This window comes from Mobula birostris, chromosome 6, assembly GCF_030028105.1.
Source record: "Mobula birostris isolate sMobBir1 chromosome 6, sMobBir1.hap1, whole genome shotgun sequence".
NCBI classification, from domain to species: Eukaryota; Metazoa; Chordata; class Chondrichthyes; order Myliobatiformes; family Myliobatidae; genus Mobula; species Mobula birostris.
In genome coordinates, this window is record NC_092375.1 from 1701903 (window position 1) to 1726802 (window position 24900).

The following is a 24900-nucleotide window of genomic DNA, read 5'->3' on the forward strand; positions in this document are numbered from 1 at the left end:
GGAACACCCCGTCTCTCTCCACGGGAACACCCAGGTCTGTCTCCACAGGAACACCCAGGTCTGTCTCCATAGGAACACCCCGGTCCTCTCTCCACAGGAACACCCCTATCACTCTCCTCCACAGGAACACGCCGGTCTCTCTCCACAGGAACACCCCGGTCCCTCTCCACAGGAACACACCGGTCTCTCTCCACAGGAACACCCAGGTCTGTCTCCACAGGAACACCCCGGTCTGTCTCCACAGGAAACACACTGGTCTCTCTCCACAGGAACACCCAGGTCTGTCTCCACAGGAATACACGGTCTCTCTCCACAGGAACACCCCGGTCCCTCTCCACAGGAACACACCGGTCTCTCTCCACGGGAACACCCCGGTCTCTCTCCACAGGAACACCCCTACCACTCTCCTCCACAGGAACACCCCGGTGTCTCTCCACAGGAACACCCCGGTGTCTCTCCACAGGAACACCCAGGTCTCTCTCCACAGGAACATCCAGGTCTCTCTCCACGGCAACACCCAGGTCTCTCTCCACAGGAACACAACACCCCGGTCCTCTCCACAGGAACACCCAGGTCTCTCTTCACAGGAACACACCAGGTCTCTCTCTACAGGAACACCCCGGTGTCTCTTCACGGGAACACCCCGGTGTCTCTCCACGGGAACACCCGGTCTCTCTGCACAGGAACACCCCGGTCTTTCTCCACAGGAACACCAGGTCTGTCTCCACAGGAACACCCCTGTGTCTCTCCACAGGAACACCCAGGTCTGCCTCCACAGGAACACCCCAGTCCCTCTCCACAGAAACACCCCTATCACTCTCCACAGGAACACCCCGGTCTGTCTCCACAGGAACACCCCGGTCTGTCTCACACAGGAACACACTGGTCTCTCTCCACAGGAACACCCAGGTCTGTCTCCACAGGAACACCCCGGTCTCTCTCCACAGGAACACCCCTATCACTCTCCTCCACAGAACACCCCTATCACTCTCCTCCACAGGAATACACGGTCTCTCTCCACAGGAACACCCCAGTCCCTCTCCACAGAAACACCCTATCACTCTCCACAGGAACACCCCGGTCTCTCTCCACATGAACACCCCGTCTCTCTCCACAGGAACACCCCGGTCTCTCTCCACAGGAACACCCTGGTCTCTCTCCACAGGAACACCCCGGTGTCTCTCCACGAGAACAGCCCGGTCTCTTTCCACAGGAACTCCCCGGTCCCTTTCCACAGGAACACCCCGTCTCTCTCACAGGAACACCCCGGTCTCTCTCCACGGGAACACCCAGGTCTCTCTCCACGGGAACACCCCGGTGTCTCTCCACAGGTACACCCCAGTCTCCGTCCACAGGAACACCCCAGTGTCTCTCCACAGGAACAGCCAGGTCTCTCTCTACAGGAACACCCTGGTGTCTCACCACAGGTACAACCCAGTCTCCGTCCACAGGAACACCCCAGTGTCTCTCCACAGGTACACCCCAGTGTCTCTCCATAGGAACACCTCGGTGTCTCTGCACAGGAACAGCCCAGTCTCTCTCCACAGGAACAACCCCGGTCTCTCTCCAGAGGAACACCCCGGTCTCTCTCCACAGGGACACCCCGGTGTCTCTCCACAGGGAACACCCCGGTGTCTCTCCACAGGAACAGCCCGGTGTCTCTCCACAGGAACACCCCAGTGTCTCTCCACAGGAACACCCCGTCTCTCTGCACGGGAACACCCCGGTCTCTCTGCACGGGAACACCCCGGTCCCTCTCTACAGGGACACCCCTGTCTCTCTCCACAGGAACACCCTGGTCCCTCTCCACAGGAACACCCGGTCTCTCTCCACGGGTACACTCTGGTCTCTCTCCATGGGTACACTCTGGTCTCTCTCCATGGGGTACACTCTGGTCCCTCTCCACAGGAACACCCCCCGTCTCTCTCCATGGAACACACCGGTCTCTCTCCACAGGAGCACCCCGGTGTCTCTATGTAATGAACTGGGGGTGATTAAGGAGCTGAAGGGAAAAGAACCTTTAGGAACCAGTGATCACAATATGACTGAGTTCAACTTGAAATTTGATAGGGTGAAAGTAAAGTCTGATGTAGCAGTATTTCAGTGGAGTAAGGGAAATTGCATTGCTGTGAGAGAGAGTTAGCTAAAGTAATCTGGAAGGAAGGGAGCTGCTGGAAGGGATGTCAGCAGAGCAGCAATGGCGTGTGTATCTGGGAAAAATAAGGAAGGTGCAGGATAGGTGTATTCCAAAAATGAAGAAATGCTGAAATGGCAAAATAGTACAACTGTGGCTGACAAGAGAAGCAAAAGCTAATGTTAAAGCAAAAGAAAGGGCATACAACAAACAAAAGTTATTGGGAAGACAGAGGATCCAGAAATGAGTAAAAACCTACAGATAGTTACTGAAAGAATCATTAGAAGGGAAAAGATGAATTTTGAAAGCAAGTTAGCAAATAATATCAAAGTGGATGATAAAAGATTTTTCAAGTATTTATTTTCAAAAAAATAAAAGAGAGATGAGAGTGGATTTTCTAGTGGAGACCACTGGAAAATGAGGCCGGAGAAATAATAACGGGGCACAAGGAGATGGCTGATGAACTAAATGAGTATTTTGCATCAGTTTTTACTGTGGAAGACACTAGTAACATGCCTGATGTTGTAGAGTGTGAAGGAAGAGAGGGGGGTGCAGTTTACTGTTACAAGGGAGAAGGTGCTCAAAAAGCTGAAAGACCTAAAGGTACATAAGTCATCCGGACCAGATGAACTGCACCCTAGGGTTCTGAAAGAGGTAGCGTTAGAAATGGTGGTGGCATTAAGAATGATCTTCCAAAAATCATTGGACTCTGGCATGGTGCCAGAGGACTAGAAAATCGCAAATGTCACTTCCACTCTTTAAGAAAGGAGGAAGGCAGCAGAAAGGAAATTATAGACCAGTTAGCCTGACCTCAATAGTTGGGAAGATGTTGGAGTCAATTGTTAAGGATGAGGTGATGGAGTACTTGGTGACACAGGACAAGGTGAGTTACAAAGTCAGCATTGTTCCCTTAAGGGAAAAATCCTGTCTGATGAACCTGTTGGAATTCTTTGAGGACATTACAAGTAGGATAGATAAAGGGGATACTGTGGAATGTTGTATATTTGGACTTTCAGAGGGCCTTTGACAAGGGTGCCACACATGAGGCTGCTTACCAAGTTAAGAGCCCGTGGTATTATAGGAAAGTGACTAGTTGGTTAGAGCATTGGCTGATTGGAAGAAGGCAGCGAGTGGGAATAAAAGGATCCTTGTCTAGTTGGCTGCCAGTGACTAGTTGGTTTCCGCAGGGGTCGGTGTTGGGACCACTTCTTTTTATGCTGTAGAGAAATGATTTAGATGATGAATAGATGGCTTTGGTGCCAAATTTGCAGCATGATATGAAGTTCGGTGAAGGAACAGGTAGTGTTGAGGAAACCGGTAGGATGCAGGACTTAGGACAGATTAGGAGAATGGGCAAGAAAGTGGCAAATGAAATATAATGTTAGAAAATCCAAAAATCTGAGATACAAAGGACTTGGATTGCAGAACACCCTAAAGGTTAACTGTACTCAGTTCTGGTCGCCTTACTACAGGAAGGATGTGGAAACCATAGAAAGGATGTAGAGTAGATTTACAAGGATGTCGCCTGGATTGGGGAGCAGGCCTTATGAGAATAGCTTGAGTGAACTGGGCCTTTTCTCCTTGCAGTGACAGAAGATGAAAGGTGGCCTGATAGAGGTGTATAAGATGATGCGAGGCACTGATTGTGTGGATAGTCAGAGCTTTTTCCCAGGGCTGAAATGGCTAGCATGCGAGGGCACAGTTTTAAGGTGCTTGGAAGTAGGTACAGAGGAGATGTCAGGGATAACCCAGTCTGTCTGTACCTCTCCCTTTCCGAGTCTATCACATTCACATTGTCTGCTCTCTGATTATCCCACAATGTGAACCACCTCACATTTACCCCCATTACACGGCACTTCTCCATCCCCTCACTCTGTACCAATCAACCCGCAATCTCTCTCCACCCTCTTCAACCCTCACCCTCCCTACTGGCACTGGTATTGATGTATTATTGCCACATGCACCAAAATACAGTGATTAACCTGTGCAGACAGATCACAGATCCAATCATTGCATTGAGCTGGAATAAGGTAAATAACAATGCCAAATAAAATGTCAAATCTACTGAATGAGGTGAACGATAATGTACAAGGTCATAATGAGGTAGATTGTGAAACCAAGAGACCACCTTAGACCATAAGATATAGGAGCAGAATTAGGCCATCAGCCCCATCGAGTCTGCTCCGCCACTGGCTGATCATTTTTCTATCTCCTCCTCAACCCCAGTTCCGGGCCTTCTCCCCTTAACCTTTGATGCCATGTCAATCAAGAACCTTGATTGTCTCTGTTTTGAAAGGGCGCCACTCTATCCTGAGGCTGTGCCCTCTTGTCCTAGACTCTCCCACCTTGGGAAACATCCTTTCCATATCTACTCTGTCTAGGCCTTTCAACATTTGAAAGGTTTCAGTGATATCCCCCCTCATCCTTCTGGATTCCATTGAGTACAGACCCAGAGCCATCAAACGTTCCTCGTATGATAACCCTTTCTCCAATGCCAGCACATCTCTTCTAAGATGAGGAGCCTAGAACTGTTCACAACACTCAAGGTGAAACCTCACCAGTGTAGCGCTCTGTAATGGGTTTCTGTGTAGCAGCAATGTTTGGGCTATGACTAAAGATAATGGGACTTTGGAATGTGGGGGGGCCTATCCAATGAGAGATATGTTGTTCTTTCTTGTGAGTCTGGAAGAGAGATTTTCGCCGTCTTTGGTCAGCGAGAGGAGAAGAAGAAGCCGCGTGTGGACAGAGCTGAAGACCACTGGACGGAGTGGACCGGGAGCAAGGGTCCGAAGAGGTCGGCGACACTCGGAGGAGGTCGATGGTTGACGAATGGCCGTATTTGTGAGCTCCATTGTGCACTTTTGACCTTTCTCTAAAATGGGCCCCTTTTTCTTTTTCTTTTCTTTACTAGCCCTATATTCAGATTAAGATTTATAAAGTTCAATGAGTTAATTGCATATGGTTGTACTGTCTGATATTTAACGTGTGGATTTGTAACCGGATAAAACATCACGCAGCATCCACACAATGAGATTTCTCAGTTTGTTGGGGGCGAAGTTGTCTTCCCCTAGACAAACACGTACTGGCCGAACCTGAGGGTTACACCAGTGACTTATGAAGCCTCAGCATCACATCCCTGCTCTTGTATTCTCGACCTCTTGAAACGACAGCTAACATTGGCATTTGTCTTCCTCACCACTGACTCAATCTGCAAGTTAACCTTCAAGGTGTTCTACACAAGGACTCCTAAGTCCCTCTACATCGCAGGTACCTGGATTTTTCTCCCTATTTAGAAAATAGTCCCGCAAATTTATTTCTACTACCAAAGTGCATGACCATGCATTTTCCAACATTGTATTTCATTTGCTACTTGCTTGCCCATTCTCCGCATATACGTCTAAGTCCTTCTGCATCCTACCCGTTTCCTCAACACTACCTGCCCCTGCACCAATCTTTGTATCATCTGCAACCTTGGCAACAAAGCCATCTATTCCATCATCTAAGTCATTTATATACAGCATAAAAAGACGTGGGTCCCAACACCAACCCCTGCGGAACACCACTAGTCACTGGCAGCCAACCAGAAAAGGATCCTTTTATTCCAGTCACGGACTCCTACCAATCAGCCAATATTCTAACCATGTTAGTAACTTTCCTATGATACCACGGGCTCATAACTTGATAAGCATCCTGATGTGGCACCTTGTCAAAGGCCTTCTGAAAGTCCAAATATACAACATCCACTGCATCCCCCTTTATCTATCCTACTTGTGATTTCTGAAAGGATTCCGATAGGAGTCTGTAACAGTGGGGTGGAGGTAGTCTTTGAGCCCTTGTAGCACATGTCTTCAGGTTTTTGTATCTTCCGCCCAATGGAAGAGGACCTGACCTGATGGAATGCACCCTCGTGTTCTGAAGGAAGTAGCTGGAGAGATTGCGGAGGCATTAACAGTTGACAGATTCTGGCATTGTACTGGATTTCTGGAAAATTGCAAATTTTGCTCCTCTATTTAAGAAAGGTGGGAAGCAACAGAAAGGAAACTATAGACCCGTTAGCCTGACATCAGTGGTTGGGAAGTTGTTGGAATTGATTGTTAGGGATGAGATTACAGAGTACCTGGAGGCCCATGACATGATAGCCAAAGTCAGCATGGTTTCCTGGAAGGAAAATCCTGCCTAACAAACCTACGTCAATTCTTTGAGGAAATTACCAGCAGGGTAGACAAAGAAGATGCATTAGATGTGGTGTACTTGGATTTTCAGAAGGCCTTTGACAAGGTGCTGCACATGAGGCTGCTTAGCAAGATTAGAGCCCGTGGAATTACAGAGAAGTTACTAGTGTGGGTGGAGCGTTGGCTGATCGGCAGAAAACAGAGAGTGGGAATAAAGGGATCCTATTCTGGTTGGCTGCCGGTTACCAGTGGATTTCCACAGGGGTCGGTGTTGGGACCGCTGCTTTTTACCATGTATGTCAATGATTTGGGCCATGGGATTAATGGATTTGTGGCTAAATTTGCTGATGATACAAAGATATGTGGAGGAGCGGGTAGTGTTGAGGAAACAGAGACTTAGATAGTTTAGGGGAATGGGCAAAGAAGTGGCAAATGAAATACAATGTTGGAAAGTGTATGGTTATGCACTTTGGTGGAAGAAATAAACGGGCAGACTATTACTTAGATGGGGAGAGAATTCAAAATGCAGAGATGCAAAGGGACTTGGGAGTCCTTGTGCAAGTTACCCTAAAGGTTAACCTCCGGGTTGAGTCAGTGGTGATGAAGGCAAATGCAATGTTGGCATTCATTTCTAGAGGTATAGAATATGAGAGCAGGGATGTTCTATGTGACATTGAGGCTCTATAAGGTACTCATGAGACCACACTTGGAGTATTGTGTGCAGTTTTGGTTCCTTATTTTGGAAAGGATATACTGACATTGGAGAGGGTTCAGTATAGATTCATGAGAATGATTCCAGGAATGAAAGGGTTACCATATGAGGAAAGTTTGGCAGCTCTTGGGCTGTATTCCCTGGAGCTCAGGAGAATGAGGGGGATCTCATAGAAGCATTCCAAATGTTAAAAGGCCTGAAGAGATTAGATATGGCAAAGTTATTTCCCATGGTAGGAGAGTTTAGGACAAGAAAGCATGACTTCAGGATTGAAGGACGCCTATTTAGAGCAAAGATACGGAGAAATTACTGTAGTCAAGAGGGTGGTAAATCTGTGGAATTTGTTGCCATGAGCAGCTGTGAAGGCCAAGTCACTGGGTGCATTTAAAGCAGAGATAGATAGGTTCTTGATTAGCCAGGGCATCAAAGGGTATGGGGACAAAGCAGGGGAGTGGGGATGACTGGAAGAATTGGATCAGCCCATGATTGAATGGTGGAGCAGACTTGATGAGCCGAATGGCCTACTTCTGCTCCTATATCTTATGGTCTAAGAGAGAATAATGTGGGAGGGGTTACCGAGGCAGTGAGAAGTACAGACAGAGTCCATGGAGGGAGGCTGGTTTGTGTGAAGTGCTGAGCTCTCTGCAGTTTCCTGTGGTCAGTGCAGAGCAGATGCCATACCAAGCAGAATGCCTCCTGAGGTGCATTGATAAAAAACTGGTAAGAATCAACAGCGGTTGTGCTGGAAGAGTCCTCTCAACTTGGTGATATTTCATTGAAACCCCGGGTATATACAAGTCCAAGTTTGTTGTACATATATAAAACCAAACAAAACAACATTCTACTGGACCATGGTGTAGAATACCTGTGTCCAGCAGCAATCCCTTTGTTACACCACTTGTCTCTATCGACCTCTCAGTTTCACACTCTTTCAGACCTCCTCCCATTAGCCAGCCAGTTTTGTCCCCCAGTCTCCATGTCACCCCCATATCCTTCGTGATGCCACGGACCAGCCTGAGAGCATCTATCTACTGCACTACTATCGTCAGCATCACACAAACAAACTAGATCCACTGCCCATTCAATATCTGCCCTTCAGTTCACCCAACTACAAATACCCCCACTGTTCCACCCTCTGCCCTCCCCACAGTCTGTTACCCCCGCTAACTAACCTCTCTCTCTCTTGCTATCTCGCTACTCAGTTCTGGTGAGAGATTTCTGACCTGAAATGTGAATTGTTTCTCTTGTCACAGACACTGACTGACCGGTGAGTTCTTCCAGCTAAAGGGATATGGGGGCCGAGGCTGTGCCTGATTCAGGGCAGGAACAAATGAGTGGATTTCCAGAGACTTTTTCCCAGGGTGGAAATAGGTAATACAAGGAGCATAATTTTCAGGTGATTGGAGGGAAGTATAGGGGAGATGTCAGATAAGTTTTGTCACAGAGAGTGGTTGGTGTGGGTAACCCCCTGCCAGGGGTGGTGGTACAGGCAGGTTTATTCCGGCCACTGAAGAGACACATGGATGAAAGAAAATTGAAGGGTTATGTGGAGGGAAGGGTTTGGTTGATCTTAAGAGTAGGTTACAAAGGTTGGCACAACATGGTGGCTCGAGGGGGTTGTATTCTCTGTTGTATGCCAGACTGACGGTTACAGGGAGAGAGGGATGTGCTGGAATTGTTGATGTGGTATGGGATGTGAGCAGTGACAGGTTCTTGGTGTCACAGTGCAGACCAGAGGAAAGCTCAATGAGACCACGGCAGGAATGGTGTCTCAAAACCCTTTCCCTTCTTTCACATCTCCGTAAAGGCCCCTGTGGGGTTTTCCGTGTTGAAGTACATGCCTCTCTCTTCCACAGGGCAGGGGTGCCCTCCAACACACTCACTACTCTTAGGCTGGTCAGAGTCTGCAGCAGAAGCAGAACGTGGGTGATAATTAAACAGACTTCAGTGAGAGAGACAGGATGCACATCATCCCCCTGTGTTTGGGAAATGAGCCTCATGCTCAATGGTTCACAGCTGATGGAAAACCAGGGACCAACATCTCTGTCTTCTCAAGAGCCTCATGAAACCGCTGAACTTATCACCCACAGCTGCCCCAGCGAACGGTGAGGGCCGGCCGGAGGACTGAGGCCAGCAGCTTCAGTCTAAAGCACACTGTCCTGAGAGACCCAGCAACCATCCAGCCCGGAGTTCACAGTCACTGCTACAGTGGCCCCTTGCCTCCTCCACTGACAACGAGACAGAGAGAAAACCAGCAGGGTGATGGTGAATGGAACAGAGGAATCAGGGAGTGGGGGGGTTGTGAGGAAATTGGGGGGTCAGGGAGAGCAGGGGACAGGATGGTGAGGGTGAGGAGGACAGGAGTGGTGAATTCAGAAGAATGAGGGGAGGATCCCATTGAAACCGATCGAATATTGAAACATATGGATAGAGCAGATGGAGAGAGGATGTTTCCTATGGTGGCGGAGTCTAGAACCAGAGGACACAGTCTCAGAATAGAGGGATGTCCACTTGGAAAGGGGTTGAGGAGGAATTTCTTTAGCCAGAGTGTGGTGAATCTGTGGAATTCGTTGCCACAGATGGTTGTGCAGGCCAAGTCACTGAGACGGTATGGAGAGGCTCTTGATTGGTCAGAGCGTGAAGGAATACGGGGAGAAGGCAGGAGACTGGGGCTGAGAGGGAAATTGGATCTACTGTGATGAAATAGTGGAGAAGGCAGGGGATGAGGTGCATGGCGGGGGGAGCTGGGTGAGGTTGGGGACCTGGTTGGTGATAGTGGGGGATGAAAAGGACTGTTGCCAGGTCAGAACGATGCCCACTCACCGGTGGCGCTGCCAGCCAGCCGTACTTCTCCTCCAGGTGGTTCATGTCTCTGTCGAAGGTATTGAGTTGGTTGTAACGCAACAGGTGATTATTCAGCAGGTCAAACTGGCGCCTGGCATAGTGGTAACTCTCGTTGTTCCCCTTTCGTGGGAAGTCCAGCCACTCGGGGTGACCAAATTCATTGCCTGCAGGAAAAGTACAGGTGAAAGTTTGGCAGAGAACCGTAGGACCATGGTCCCACGGGTGGGGCGGTGGGTGTGTTCCCATTAGTACCACCCCTCCCAGTCAGATGCTCCCTCACTACTGTGTGACATTCGTTAGTACCACCCCTCTCACAGCGTGACCCTCTCTCAGTTCTGAACGAACACGCGCTGAAGAAAATATTTATTTTGTTTTCTGGTATCATAGTTTTATGTGCTATATGTGTGCGCGTGAGTGTAAGCCCCAGAGGAAAGCTGTGTCGCTTGTCTGTATTCCTGCGTGGTTGACTGACAATTAAACTGAAAATATCAGGTTGATGGGCTGAGGATTCCAGGACGCTTGGGCCCGGTCAGCCACAAGAAATACAACCGCAGTGAGGGACTGATGTCAGCTCCAGCTTTGGAGCAGGTGCTATGAAGGGAGACAGGCTGCTTTCAGACTTACCAATGAAGTTGAGGTAGCCCTCGCCTCCCAGAGCGTGTGTGATCAGTCGGATCATCTTGTGCAACTGGATTCCACGGTTTATGACTGGTGTCAAGGGAGTCAGCACACTCATGTTGGTATACATCTCTGCATCCATCAGCCAGAACGCCAAGGTCTTGTCCCCAACCAGAGCCTGTAAGGCCGACCAGAGAGAACGCTGATATATGGATGGGGTAAAACCGAGAACCTACACAGCATTCTCCAGTTACTGAACAAATGGGACTGGACTAATCCCAAATCCTGCCAGTTCACCATCACCCCTGTCTGCCCAAAGTTGAAACATCTGAACAGAAACATTGGTGGGAAAGCTGATAATGGTGCATGCCATCTGGGTCAGAGAATGTCAGAGTGCGAGGTATCTCTTCGACAGGTAATATTTTCTAAGCACTGCTCTGGTCCCCACCAGACCAGAAATATATCCACATCACCACTGACTTTCCCAGTCTCACATCATCACTGAGTTTCCCAGTCTCACTAAGTGTTTCCACATCACCACTGAGATTCCCAGTCTCACTGAGTGTTTCCACATCACCACTGAGATTCCCAGTTTCACTGAGTGTTTCCACATCACCACTGAGATTCCCAGTCTCACTGAGTGTTTCCACATCACCACTGAGATTCCCAGTCTCACTGAGTGTTTCCACATCACCACTGAGATTCCCAGTCTCACTGAGTGTTTCCACATCACCACTGAGATTCCCAGTCTCACCGAGTGTTTCCACATCACCACTGAGATTCCCAGTCTCACTGAGTGTTTCCACATCACCACTGAGTTTCCTGGTCTCACTGAGTGTTTCCACATCACCACTGAGATTCCCAGTCTCACTGAGTGTTTCCACATCACCACTGAGTTTCCTGGTCTCACTGAGTGTTTCCACATCACCACTGAGTTTCCTGGTCTCACTGAGTGTTTCCACATCACCACTGAGTTTCCTGGTCTCACTGAGTGTTTCCACATCAGCACTGAGATTCCCAGTCTCACTGAGTGTTGCCACATCACCACTGAGATTCCCAGTCTCACTGAGTGTTGCCACATCACCACTGAGATTCTCAGTCTCACTGAGTGTTTCCACATCACCATTGAGATTCCCAGTCTCACTGAGTGTTTCCACATCACCACTGAGATTCCCAGTCTCACTGAGTGTTGCCACATCACCACTGAGATTCCCAGTCTCACTGAGTGTTTCCACATCACCACTGAGATTCCCAGTCTCACTGAGTGTTTCCACATCACCACTGAGATTCCCAGTCTCAGTGGGGGAAGGGGAAGGGGAAGGGGATGTGTGCAGGACGAAGGTAGATGTTTGGGAGGTGTGAGGGGTGTAAAGGAGCAGGGAAGAGAAACAGGATAACACCTGAATGCCTTATGCTACAGTTATGCTCATTACCTGGTCATGACTCTCAGCATAGGCTACGGCTTTCTCCCCGTACCGCCGGTTGGTGAGTGTGTGCACGATGTTGCCCATGTTCCAGTCCTCATCCTTTCGTTCCTTAAGGATCTGTGGGTGGCAGTGTGTTGTTATTCACAGTTGTTGGTGACTGACACTGACAGAAAGTGATGTTACAGACCATACCCGTCTGGTCGTGTGCTGTCTGGGAGGACACATTGTGCACTTAAGGATGGAGAGGGTGTATCCCGGGAGGAAGAACAGCAGGTGCACACGAAGCACGACAGGACGTACACACCAGGGAGGACAGGACGTGTGTGTCGGGGTGGACAGGACGTACACAACGGGGGAGGACAGGACATACACACCGGGGAGGACAGGACGTGTGTCGGGGAGGACAGGACGTACACACCGGGGAGGACAGGACGTACACACCAGGGAGGACAGGACATGTGCGTCGGGGAGGACAGGACGTACACACCGGGGGAGGACAGAATGTGTGTGTCGGGGAGGACAGGACGTACACACCAGGGAGGACAGGACGTACACACCGGGGGAGGACAGGACGTACACACCGGGAAGGACAGGACATGTGCGTCGGGGAGGACAGGACGTACACACCGGGGAGGACAGGACGTACACACCGCGGGAGGACAGGACTTGTGTGTCGGGGAGGACAGGACGTGTGTGGCGGGGAGGACAGGACGTGTGTGGCGGGGAGGACAGGACGTGTGTGTCGAGGAGGACAGGACGTGCACACCAGGGAGGACAGGACGTGCACACCGGGAAGGACAGGATGTGTGTGTCGGAGAGGACAGGACGTGCACACCGGGGAGGACAGGACGCATGTGTCGGGGAGGACAAGACGTACACACCGGGGAGGACAAGACGTGTGTGTCGGGGAGGACAGGACGTACACACCGGGGAGGACAGGACGTACACACCGGGGAGGACAGGACGTGTGTGTCGGGGAGGACAGGACGTGTGTGGCGGGGAGGACAGGACATGTGTGTCGGGGAGGACAGGACGTGTATGTTGGGGAGGACAGGACGTGCACACCGGGGAGGACAGGACGCGTGTGTCGGGGAGGACAAGACGTACACACCGGGGAGGACAAGACGTGTGTGTCGGGGAGGACAGGACGTACACACCGGGGAGGACAGGACGTGTGTGTCGGGGAGGACAGGACATGTGCGTCGGGGAGGACAGGACGTGTGTGTCGGGGAGGACAGGACGTACACACCGGGGAGGACAGGATGTGTGTGTCGGGGAGGACAAGACGTACACACCGGGGAGGACAAGACGTGTGTGTTGGGGAGGACAGGACGTACACACCAGGGAGGACAGGACGTACACACTGGGGAGGACAGGACATGTGCGTCGGGGAGGACAGGACGTACACACCGGGAGGACAGGACGTGAGTGTCGGGGTGGACAGGACTTACACAACGGGGGAGGACAGGACATACACACCGGGGAGGACAGGACGTGTGTCGGGGAGGACAGGACGTACACACCGGGGAGGACAGGACATGTGTGTCGGGGAGGACAGGACGTACACACCAGGGAGGACAGGACGTACACACTGGGGAGGACAGGACATGTGCGTCGGGGAAGACAGGACGTACACACCGGGGGAGGACAGGACTTGTGTGTCAGGGAGGACAGGACGTGTGTGGCGGGGAGGACAGGACGTGTGTGTCGGGGAGGACAAGACGTACACACTGGGGAGGACAAGACGTGTGTGTCGGGGAGGACAGGACGTACACACCGGGGAGGACAGGACGTGTGCGTCGGGGAGGACAGGACGTACACACCGGGGAGGAAAGGACGTGTGTGTCGGGGAGGACAGGACGTACACACCAGGGAGGACAGGACGTGTGTGTCGGGGAGGACAGGACGTACACACCGGGGAGGACAGGACGTACACACCAGGGGAGGACAGGACGTGTGTGTCGGGGAGGACTGGACGTACACACCGGGGAGGACAGGATGTGTGTGTCGGGGAGGACAGGACGTGTGTGTCGGGAGGACAGGACGTACACTCGGCGGAGGACAGGACGTGCACACCGGGGAGGACAGGACGTGTGTGGCGGGGAGGACAGGACGTGTGTGTCGGGGAGGGCAGGATGTACACACTGGGGAGGACAGGATGTGTGTGTTGGGTAGGACAGGACGTACACTCCGGGGAGGACAGGACGTACACTCCGGGGAGGACAGGACGTGCACACTGGGGAGGACAGGACGTGTGTGTTGGGAAGGACAGGACGTACACTCCGGAGAGGACAGGAGGTACACACCGGGGAGGACAGGACGTACACACCGGGGAGGAAAGGACGTGTGTGTCGGGGAGGACAGGACGTACACACCAGGGAGGACAGGACGTGTGTGTCGGGGAGGACAGGACGTACACAGCGGGGAGGACAGGACGTACACACCAGGGGAGGACAGGACGTGAGTGTCGGGGTGGACAGGACTTACACAACGGGGGAGGACAGGACATACACACCGGGGAGGACAGGACGTGTGTCGGGGAGGACAGGACGTACACACCGGGGAGGACAGGACATGTGTGTCGGGGAGGACAGGACGTACACACCAGGGAGGACAGGACGTACACACTGGGGAGGACAGGACATGTGCGTCGGGGAAGACAGGACGTACACACCGGGGGAGGACAGGACTTGTGTGTCAGGGAGGACAGGACGTGTGTGGCGGGGAGGACAGGACGTGTGTGTCGGGGAGGACAAGACGTACACACTGGGGAGGACAAGACGTGTGTGTCGGGGAGGACAGGACGTACACACCGGGGAGGACAGGACGTGTGCGTCGGGGAGGACAGGACGTACACACCGGGGAGGAAAGGACGTGTGTGTCGGGGAGGACAGGACGTACACACCAGGGAGGACAGGACGTGTGTGTCGGGGAGGACAGGACGTACACACCGGGGAGGACAGGACGTACACACCAGGGGAGGACAGGACGTGTGTGTCGGGGAGGACTGGACGTACACACCGGGGAGGACAGGATGTGTGTGTCGGGGAGGACAGGACGTGTGTGTCGGGAGGACAGGACGTACACTCGGCGGAGGACAGGACGTGCACACCGGGGAGGACAGGACGTGTGTGGCGGGGAGGACAGGACGTGTGTGTCGGGGAGGGCAGGATGTACACACTGGGGAGGACAGGATGTGTGTGTTGGGTAGGACAGGACGTACACTCCGGGGAGGACAGGACGTACACTCCGGGGAGGACAGGACGTGCACACTGGGGAGGACAGGACGTGTGTGTTGGGAAGGACAGGACGTACACTCCGGAGAGGACAGGAGGTACACACCGGGGAGGACAGGACGTACACACCGGGGAGGAAAGGACGTGTGTGTCGGGGAGGACAGGACGTACACACCAGGGAGGACAGGACGTGTGTGTCGGGGAGGACAGGACGTACACAGCGGGGAGGACAGGACGTACACACCAGGGGAGGACAGGACGTGAGTGTCGGGGTGGACAGGACTTACACAACGGGGGAGGACAGGACATACACACCGGGGAGGACAGGACGTGTGTCGGGGAGGACAGGACGTACACACCGGGGAGGACAGGACATGTGTGTCGGGGAGGACAGGACGTACACACCAGGGAGGACAGGACGTACACACTGGGGAGGACAGGACATGTGCGTCGGGGAAGACAGGACGTACACACCGGGGGAGGACAGGACTTGTGTGTCAGGGAGGACAGGACGTGTGTGGCGGGGAGGACAGGACGTGTGTGTCGGGGAGGACAAGACGTACACACTGGGGAGGACAAGACGTGTGTGTCGGGGAGGACAGGACGTACACACCGGGGAGGACAGGACGTGTGCGTCGGGGAGGACAGGACGTACACACCGGGGAGGAAAGGACGTGTGTGTCGGGGAGGACAGGACGTACACACCAGGGAGGACAGGACGTGTGTGTCGGGGAGGACAGGACGTACACACCGGGGAGGACAGGACGTACACACCAGGGGAGGACAGGACGTGTGTGTCGGGGAGGACTGGACGTACACACCGGGGAGGACAGGATGTGTGTGTCGGGGAGGACAGGACGTGTGTGTCGGGAGGACAGGACGTACACTCGGCGGAGGACAGGACGTGCACACCGGGGAGGACAGGACGTGTGTGGCGGGGAGGACAGGACGTGTGTGTCGGGGAGGGCAGGATGTACACACTGGGGAGGACAGGATGTGTGTGTTGGGTAGGACAGGACGTACACTCCGGGGAGGACAGGACGTACACTCCGGGGAGGACAGGACGTGCACACTGGGGAGGACAGGACGTGTGTGTTGGGAAGGACAGGACGTACACTCCGGAGAGGACAGGAGGTACACACCGGGGAGGACAGGACGTACACACCGGGGAGGAAAGGACGTGTGTGTCGGGGAGGACAGGACGTACACACCAGGGAGGACAGGACGTGTGTGTCGGGGAGGACAGGACGTACACACCGGGGAGGACAGGACGTACACACCAGGGGAGGACAGGACGTGTGTGTCGGGGAGGACTGGACGTACACACCGGGGAGGACAGGATGTGTGTGTCGGGGAGGACAGGACGTGTGTGTCGGGAGGACAGGACGTACACTCGGGGGAGGACAGGACGTGCACACCGGGGAGGACAGGACGTGTGTGGCGGGGAGGACAGGACGTGTGTGTCGGGGAGGGCAGGATGTACACACTGGGGAGGACAGGATGTGTGTGTTGGGTAGGACAGGACGTACACTCCGGGGAGGACAGGACGTACACTCCGGGGAGGACAGGACGTGCACACTGGGGAGGACAGGACGTGTGTGTTGGGAAGGACAGGACGTACACTCCGGAGAGGACAGGAGGTACACACCGGGGAGGACAGGACGTACACATTTTCTTGCGGTTCTACATCCACTCTCAACTGTCTTTTACTTTTTATAAACTTGAAAAAGTATTTATTACCCACCTCCATATTGTTAGCTTGCTTTCATTTTTTTATAGATATTATAGAATAGTACAGCAGAGTGCAGGCCCTTTGGCCCACAATGTTGTGCCTACCCTTAAACCTTGCCTCCCATATAACAACCCCCCACCTTAGATTCCTCCACATGCCTGTCTAGTAGTCTCTTAAAGTTCACTAGTGTATCTGCCTCCACCACTGACTCAGGCAGTACATTCCACACACCAACCACTCTCTGAGTAAAAAACCTTCCTAAATATCGCCGTTGAACTTCCCACCCCTTACCTTAAAGCCATGTCCTCTTGATTTGAGCAGTGGTACCCTGGGGAAGAGGCGCTGGCTGTCCACTCTATCTATTCGTCTTAATATCTTGTACACCTCTATCATGTCTCCTCTTATCCTCCTTCTCTCCAAAGAGTAAAGCCCTAGCTCCCTTAATCTCTGACCATAATGCATACTCTCTAAACCAGGCAGCATCCTGGTAAATCTCCTCTGTACCCTTTCCAATGCTTCCACATCCTTCCTATAGTGAGGCGACCAGAACTGGACACAGTACTCCAAGTGTGGCCTAACCAGAGTTTTATAGAGCTGCATCATTACATCACGACTCTTAAACTCTATCCCTCGACTTATGAAAGCTAACACCCCATAAGCTTTCTTAACTACCCTATCTACCTGTGAGGCAACTTCCAGGGATCTGTGGACATGTACTCCGAGATCCCTCTGCTCCTCCACACTACCAAGTATACTGCCATTTATTTCGTACTCTGCCTTGGAGTTTGTCCTTCCAAAGTGTACCACCTCACACTTCTCTGGGTTGAACTCCATCTGCCACTTCTCAGCTCACTTCTGCATCCTATCAACGTCTCTCTGCAATTTTCGACTATCTTCTACATTATCCACAACACCACCAACCTTTGTGTCATCTGCAAACTTGTCAATCCACCCTTCTACCCCGACATCCTGGTTGTTAATAAAAATCACGAAAAGTAGAGGTCCCAGAACCGATCCTTGTGGGACACCACTAGTCACAACCCTCCAATCTGAATGTACTCCCTCCACCACGACCCTCTGCTTTCTGCAGGCAAGCCAAATTCCGAATCCACCTGGCCAAACTTCCCTGGATCCCATGCCTTCTAACTTTCTGAATAAGCCTGCCGTGTGGAACCTTGTCAAATGTCTTACTAAAATCCATTTAGATCACATCCACTGCACTACCACCATCTATTTGCCTGGTCACCTCCTCAAAGAACTCTATCAGGCTTGTTAGACATGATCTGCCCTTCACAAAGCCATGCTGACTGTCCCTGATCAGACCATGATTCTCTAAATGCCCATAGATCCTATCTCTAAGAATCTTTTCCAACAGCTTTCCCACCACAGACGTAAGGCTCACTGGTCTATAATTACCCAGACTATCTCTACTACCTTTTTTGCCTCCCTCCAATCGTCCGGTACTGTTCCCGTGGACGAGGACATAAAGATCCTAGCCAGAGGCTCAGCAATCTCTTCCCTCACCTCGTGGAGCAGCCTGGGGAATATTCCATCCGGCCCCGGGGACTTATCAGTCCTAATGTACAAACGCCATTTCCAGAAGAGTTGGGATATTTTCCAAAATGCAATAAAAACAAAAATCTGTGATACGTTAATTCACGTGAACCTTTATTTAACTGACAAAAGTACAAAGAAAAGATTTTCAATAGTTTTCCTGACCAACTTAACTGTATTTTGTAAACATACACAAATTTAGAATTTGATGGCTGCAACACACTCAACAAAAGTTGGGACAGAGGCATGTTTACCATTGTGTTACATCACCTTTCCTTTTAGTAACACTTTTTAATCGTTTTGAAACTGAGGATACTAATTGTAGTAGATTTTCAATTGCAAATTTTGTCCATTCTTGCTTGATCTAAGACTTCAGCTGCTCAACAGTCCGTGGTCTCCGTTGTCTGATTCTCCTCTTCATGATGCGCCATACATTTTCAATAGGAGATAGATCTGGACTGGCAGCAGGCCAGTCAAGCACACGCACTCTGTGTCTACAAAGCCACGCTGTTGTAGCCCGTGCAGAGTGTGGTCTGGCATTGTCCTGCTGAAATAAGCATGGACGTCCCGGGAAGAGACGTCGCCTTATTGGCAACATATGTCTCTCGAAAATCCTAATATACACTTCAGAGTCAATGGTACCTTCACATACATGCAATTCACCCATGCTCTGGGCACTGATGCACCCCCATACCATCACAGATGCTGGCTTTTGCACCTTTCGCTGATAACAATCTGGATAGTCGTTTTCATCTTTGGCACGGAGAACTTGACGCCCGTTTTTTCTGAAAACTAGCTGAAATGTGGACTCATCTGACCACAGCACACGGTTCCACAGTCTTTCGGTCCATCTGAGATGAGCTCGGGCCCAGAGAACTCGCCGTCGTTTCTGCATAGAGTTGATGTATGGCTTCCTCCTTGCGTAATACAGTTTCAAGTTGCATTTCTGGATGCAGCGACGGGCTGTGTTGAGTGACAATGGTTTTCCGAAGCACTCCCAGGCCCAGGTGGCTATAATTGTCACAGTAGCATGACGGTTTCTTAGGCAGTGCCGCCTGAGGGCTCGAAGATCACGCGCATTCAACAGTGGTTTCCGACCTTGTCCTTTACGCACTGAGATGTCTCTGAATTCTCTGAAACTTTTCACAATATTATATACTGTAGATGTTGAAAGACCTAAATTCTCTGCAATCTTGCGTTGAGAAATGTTCCTTTTGAACTGACTAATAATTCTCTCATGAATTTTGGCACAAAGGGGTGAGCCACGACCCATCCTTGCTTGCAAAGACTGAGCCTTTGATGGATGCTACTTTTATACCCAGTCATGATACCTCACCTGCTACCAATTAGCCTGCTTAATGTGGAGTCTTCCAAACCGGTGTTACTTGAATATTCTGTGCACTTTTCAATCTTACTTTAACTCTGTCCCAACTTTTGTTGAGTGTGTCACAGCCATCAAATTCTAAATTTGTGTATATCTACAAAATACAGTTAAGTTGGTCAGTAAAACTATTGAAAATCTTTTCTTTGTACTTTTGTCAGTTAAATAAACGTTCACGTGAATTAACATATCACAGATTTTTGTTTTTATTGCATTTGGAAAATATCCCAACTTTCCTGGAAATGGGGTTTGTATTTTAACAACTCCAACACCTCCTCTCCCTTAATATCACCACGCTCCAGAACATCAACCTCACTCAACACACACAAAAAACGCTGGTGAACACAGCAGGCCAGGCAGCATCTGTAGGAAGAGGTACAGTCGACGTTTCAGGCTGGGACTCTTCGTCAGGACTAACTGAAGGAAGAGTGAGTAAGAGATTTGAAAGTGGGAGGGGGAGGGGGAGATCCAAAATGACAGGAGAAGAGGGGTGGATCTAAGAGCTAGAGAAGGGAGAGGATCATGGTACGGGAAGCCTGGAGAGAAAGAGAAGAGTGGAGGGCAGCCTGGTGGGTGGAGAGCAGGCAAGGTGTATAGTGAGAGGGACACAGGGAGAAAAAAGAGAGAGAGAAAAAAAGGGGGCAAAAATAAAAAATATATAGAAAATATATTAAATAAATAAATAAGGGATGGAGCAGGCCAGGCAGCATCTCTAGGAAGAGGTACAGTCGACGTTTCAGGCCGAGACCCTTTGTCAGGACTAACTGAAGGAAGAGTTAGTAAGAGATTTGAAAGTGGGAGAGGAGATCCAAAATGATAGAAAAAGACAGGAGGGGGGGCGATGGAGCCAAGAGTTGGACAGGTGATTGGCAAAGGGGATATGAGAGGATCATGGGACAGGAGGTCCGGGGAGAAAGACAAGTGGGGGGGAACCCAGAGGATGGGCAAGGGGTATAGTGAGAGGGATAGAGGGAGAAAAAAGAGAGAGAGAGAAAGAATGCGTGTATATAAATAAATAACGGCTGGGGTACGAGGGGGAGGTGGGGCATTAGCGGAAGTTAGAGAAGTCGATGTTCATGCCATCAGGTTGGAGGCTACCCAGACGGAATATAAGGTGTTCCAACCTGAGTGTGGCTTCATCTTTACAGTAGAGGAGGCCGTGGATAGACAGGTCAGAATGGGAATGGGATATGGAATTAAAATGTGTGGCCACTGGGAGATCCTGCTTTCTCTGGCGGACAGAGCGTAGGTGTTCAGCAAAGCGGTCTTCCAGTCTGCGTCGGGTCTCACCAATATATAGAAGGCCACATCGGGAGCACCGGACGCAGTATATCACCCCAGCCGACTCACAGGTGAAATGTCACCTCACCTGGAAGGACTGTCTGAGGCCCTGAATGGTGGTGAGGGAGGAAGTGTAAGGGCATGTGTAGCACTTGTTCCGCTTACAAGGATAAGTGCCAGTAGCCTCCAACCTGATGGCATGAACATCGACTTCTCTAACTTCCACTAATGCCCCACCTCCCCCTCGTACCCCATCCGTTATTTATTTTTATACACACATTCTTTCTCTCTCTCTCCTTTTCCTCCCTCTGTCCCTCTGACTATATCCCTTGCCCATCCTCTGGGTTCCCCCCCACTTGTCTTTCTCCCCGGACCTCCTGTCCCATGATCCTCTCATATCCCCTTTGCCAATCACCTGTCCAGCTCTTGGCTCCATCCCTCCCCCTCCTGTCTTCTGCTATCATTTTGGATCTCCCCCGCCCCCTCCCACTTTCAAATCTCTTACTAGCTCTTCCTTCAGTTAGTCCTGACGAAGGGTCTCGGCCTGAAACGTCGACTGTACCTCTTCCTAGAGATGCTGCCTGGCCTGCTGCGCTCACCAGCAACTTTGATGTGTGTTGCTTGAATTTCCAGCATCTGCAGAATTCCTGTTGTTTGCGTTTTAAAAAAAAAATAAGGGATGGGTTGTGAAGGGGAGGTGGGGCATTAACGGAAATTAGAGAAGTCAATGTTCATGCCGTCAGGTTGGAGGCTACCCAGATGGAATATTAGGTGTTGTTCTTCCAACCTGAGTGTGGCTTCATCTTTACAGTAGAGGAGGCCGTAGATAGACATATCAGAATGGGAATGGGATGTGGAAGTAAAATGTGTGGCCACTGGGTCGCAACAACACCTTACATTCCGTCTGGGTAGCCTCCAAGCTGGTGGCATGAACATTGACTTCTCAAACTTCTGTTAATGTCCCTCCTCCCTTTCACACCCCATCCCTTATTTATTTATTTAATATATATTTTATTTTTTCCCCTTTTTCTCTCTCTCTCTCTCTCTTTTCTCCCTGTGTCCCTCTCACTATAACTCCTTGCCTGCTCTCCACCCTCCGGGCTCCCCTCCCCACTTCTCTTTCTCCCCAGGCTTCCCGTCCCATGATCCTCTCCCTTCTCCAGTCTGGTATCCCTTTTGCCAATCAACTTTCCAGCTCTTGGCTCCATCCCTCCCCCTCCTGTCTTTTCCTATCATTTTGGATCTCCCCCTCCCCCTCTCAAATCCCTTACTAACTCTTCCTTCAGTTAGTCCTGACGAAGGGTCCTGGCCTGAAATGTTGACTGTACCTCTTCCTAGAGATGCTGCCTGGCCTGCTGCGTTCACCAGCAACTTTGATGTGTGTTGCTTGAATTTCCAGCATCTGCAGATTTCCTCGTATCAACCTTACTCATATTGACCTCACCATCATCAAGTTCCCTCTCATGGGTGAATACCGAAGAGAAGTATTCATTGAGGACCTCGCTCACTTCCATAGCCTCCAGGCACATCTTCCCAACTTTATCTCTAATCAGTCCTACCTTCACTCCTGTCATCCTTTTGTTCTTCACATAATTGAAGAATGCCTTGAGGTTTTCCTTTACCCTACTCGCCAAGGCCTTCTCATGCCCCCCTTCTTGCTCTCCTCAGCCCTTTCTTAAGCTCCTTTCTTGCTTCCCTATATTCCACAATAGACCCATCTGATCCTTGCTTCCTAAACCTCATGTATGCTGCCTTCTTCCACTTGACTAGATTCTCCACCTCACTTGTCACCCATGGTTCCTTCACCCTACCATTCTTTATCTTCCTCACTGGGACAAATTTATCCCTAACATCCTGCAAGAGATCTCTAAACATCGACCACATGTCCATAGTACATTTCCCTGCAAAAACATCATCTCAATTCACACCCGCAAGTTCTAGCCTTATAGCCTCATAATTTGCCTTTCCCCAATTAAAAATGTTCCTGTCCTCTCTGATTCTATCCTTTTCCATGATAATGCTAAATGCCAGGGAGTGGTGGTCACTGTCCCCCAGAAGCTCACCCAATGCGAGATCTGTGACCTGACCCGGTTCGTTACCTAATACTAGATCTAGAATGGCATTCCCCCTAGTCGGCCTGTCAACATACTGTGACAAGAATCTGTCCTGGACACACTTAAACAAACTCTGCCCCATCTCAACCATTGGAACTAATCAGGTGCCAATCAATATTAGGGAAGTTAAAGTCACCCATGATAACAACCCTGTTATTTTTGCACCTTTCCAAAATCTGGCTCCTAATTTGCTCCTTGGTATCTCTGCTGCTACCAGGGGGCCTATAGAATACTCCCAATAGAGTAACTGCTCCCTTCCTGTTCCTGACTTTGACCCATACTGACTCAAAAGAGGATCCTGCTACATTACCCACCCTTTCTGTAGCTGTAATAGTATCCCTGACCAGTAATGCCACCCTCCTCCCCTCCGCCCCCCCCCCATCCCTTTTAAAGCACTGAAATCCAGGAATATTGAGAATCCATTCCTGCCCTGGTGCCAGCCAAGTCTCTGTAACGGCCACTACATCTATATCTTTTGCTCCTAAAGATTCTTTTAGTTGCTCTGTGTAGTGTTTTGAAAGCTTCCCAATCCTCTGTCTTCCCACTCATTTTTGCCTTGTTGTATGCCTTCTCTTTTGTTTTTACATTTGCTTTGACTTACCTTGTTAGGTATGGTTGCACTATTTTTCCATTTGTGTATTTCTTTGGTTTTGGAATACATCTATCCTGCACCTTCCTCATTTTCCCAAGAAACTCATGCCATTGCCGCTCTGCTGTTATCCTTGGCAGCATCTCTTTCCAATTTAGTTTGGTCAACTCCTCTCTCATACCAATGTAATTTCCTTTACTCCACTGAAACACTGCTATGTCACTACTTTTTCCTTACCAAATTTCAAGTTGAACTCAACCATATTATTATCACTGCCTCCTAACAGCTCTGTTGCCTTAACTGCCTTGCACACCCGCACACCCCTCCAGCAGTGCGTTACAGGGGCATTCAATCTACCCCCACTCTCCTACAGAAGTGTATTACAGGGGGTGTTCAATCTACCCCCACTCTCCTACAGCAGTGTATTACAGGGGGTGTTCAATCTACCCCCACTCTCCTACAGCAGTGTATTACGTGGAAGTTCAATCTACCCCCACTCTCCTACAGCAATGTATTACGGGGGTGTTCAATCTACCCCCACTCTCCTACAGCAGTGTATTACGGGGAAGTTCAATCTACCCCCACTCTCCTACAGCAGTGTATTACGGGGAAGTTCAATCTACCCCAACTCTCCTACAGCAGTGTATTACGGGGAAGTTCAATCTAGCCCCACTCTCCTACAACAGTGTATTACGGGGAAGTTCAATCTAGCCCCACTCTCCTACAGCAGTGTATTACAGGGGGTGTTCAATCTAGCCCCACTCTCCTACAGCAGTGTATTACGGGGGTGTTCAATCTAGCCCCACTCTCCTACAGCAGTGTATTACGGGGGTGTTCAATCTACCCACACTCTCCTGCAGCAGTGTATTACGGGGGTGTTCAATCTAGCCCCACTCTCCTACAGCAGTGTACTACGGGGGTGTTCAATCTACCCCAACTCTCCTACAGCAGTGTATTACGGGGAAGTTCAATCTAGCCCCACTCTCCTACAGCAGTGTATTACGTGGAAGTTCAATCTACCCCCACTCTCCTACAGCAGTGTATTACAGGGGCATTCAATCTACCCCCACTCTCCTACAGCAATGTATTACGGGGGTGTTCAATCT

At 50.7% G+C, this 24900-nt stretch overlaps 1 protein-coding gene across 5 annotated transcripts in view; it reads right to left on the minus strand.

The window, feature by feature from the left end:
• The window catches only part of gbe1b (glucan (1,4-alpha-), branching enzyme 1b), a 523715-nt gene that overhangs the window by 65077 nt on the left and 433738 nt on the right, over positions 1-24900 (minus strand). For all 5 annotated transcript variants that reach the window (XM_072259817.1, XM_072259815.1, XM_072259814.1 and 2 more), the window contains 3 exons: positions 11914-12024; positions 10487-10658; positions 9842-10026 (listed from right to left, as the gene is read on the minus strand). In XM_072259817.1, the coding sequence (XP_072115918.1) occupies positions 9842-10026; positions 10487-10658; positions 11914-12024 (468 nt within the window). The remainder of the gene's footprint in view (positions 1-9841; positions 10027-10486; positions 10659-11913; positions 12025-24900) is intronic.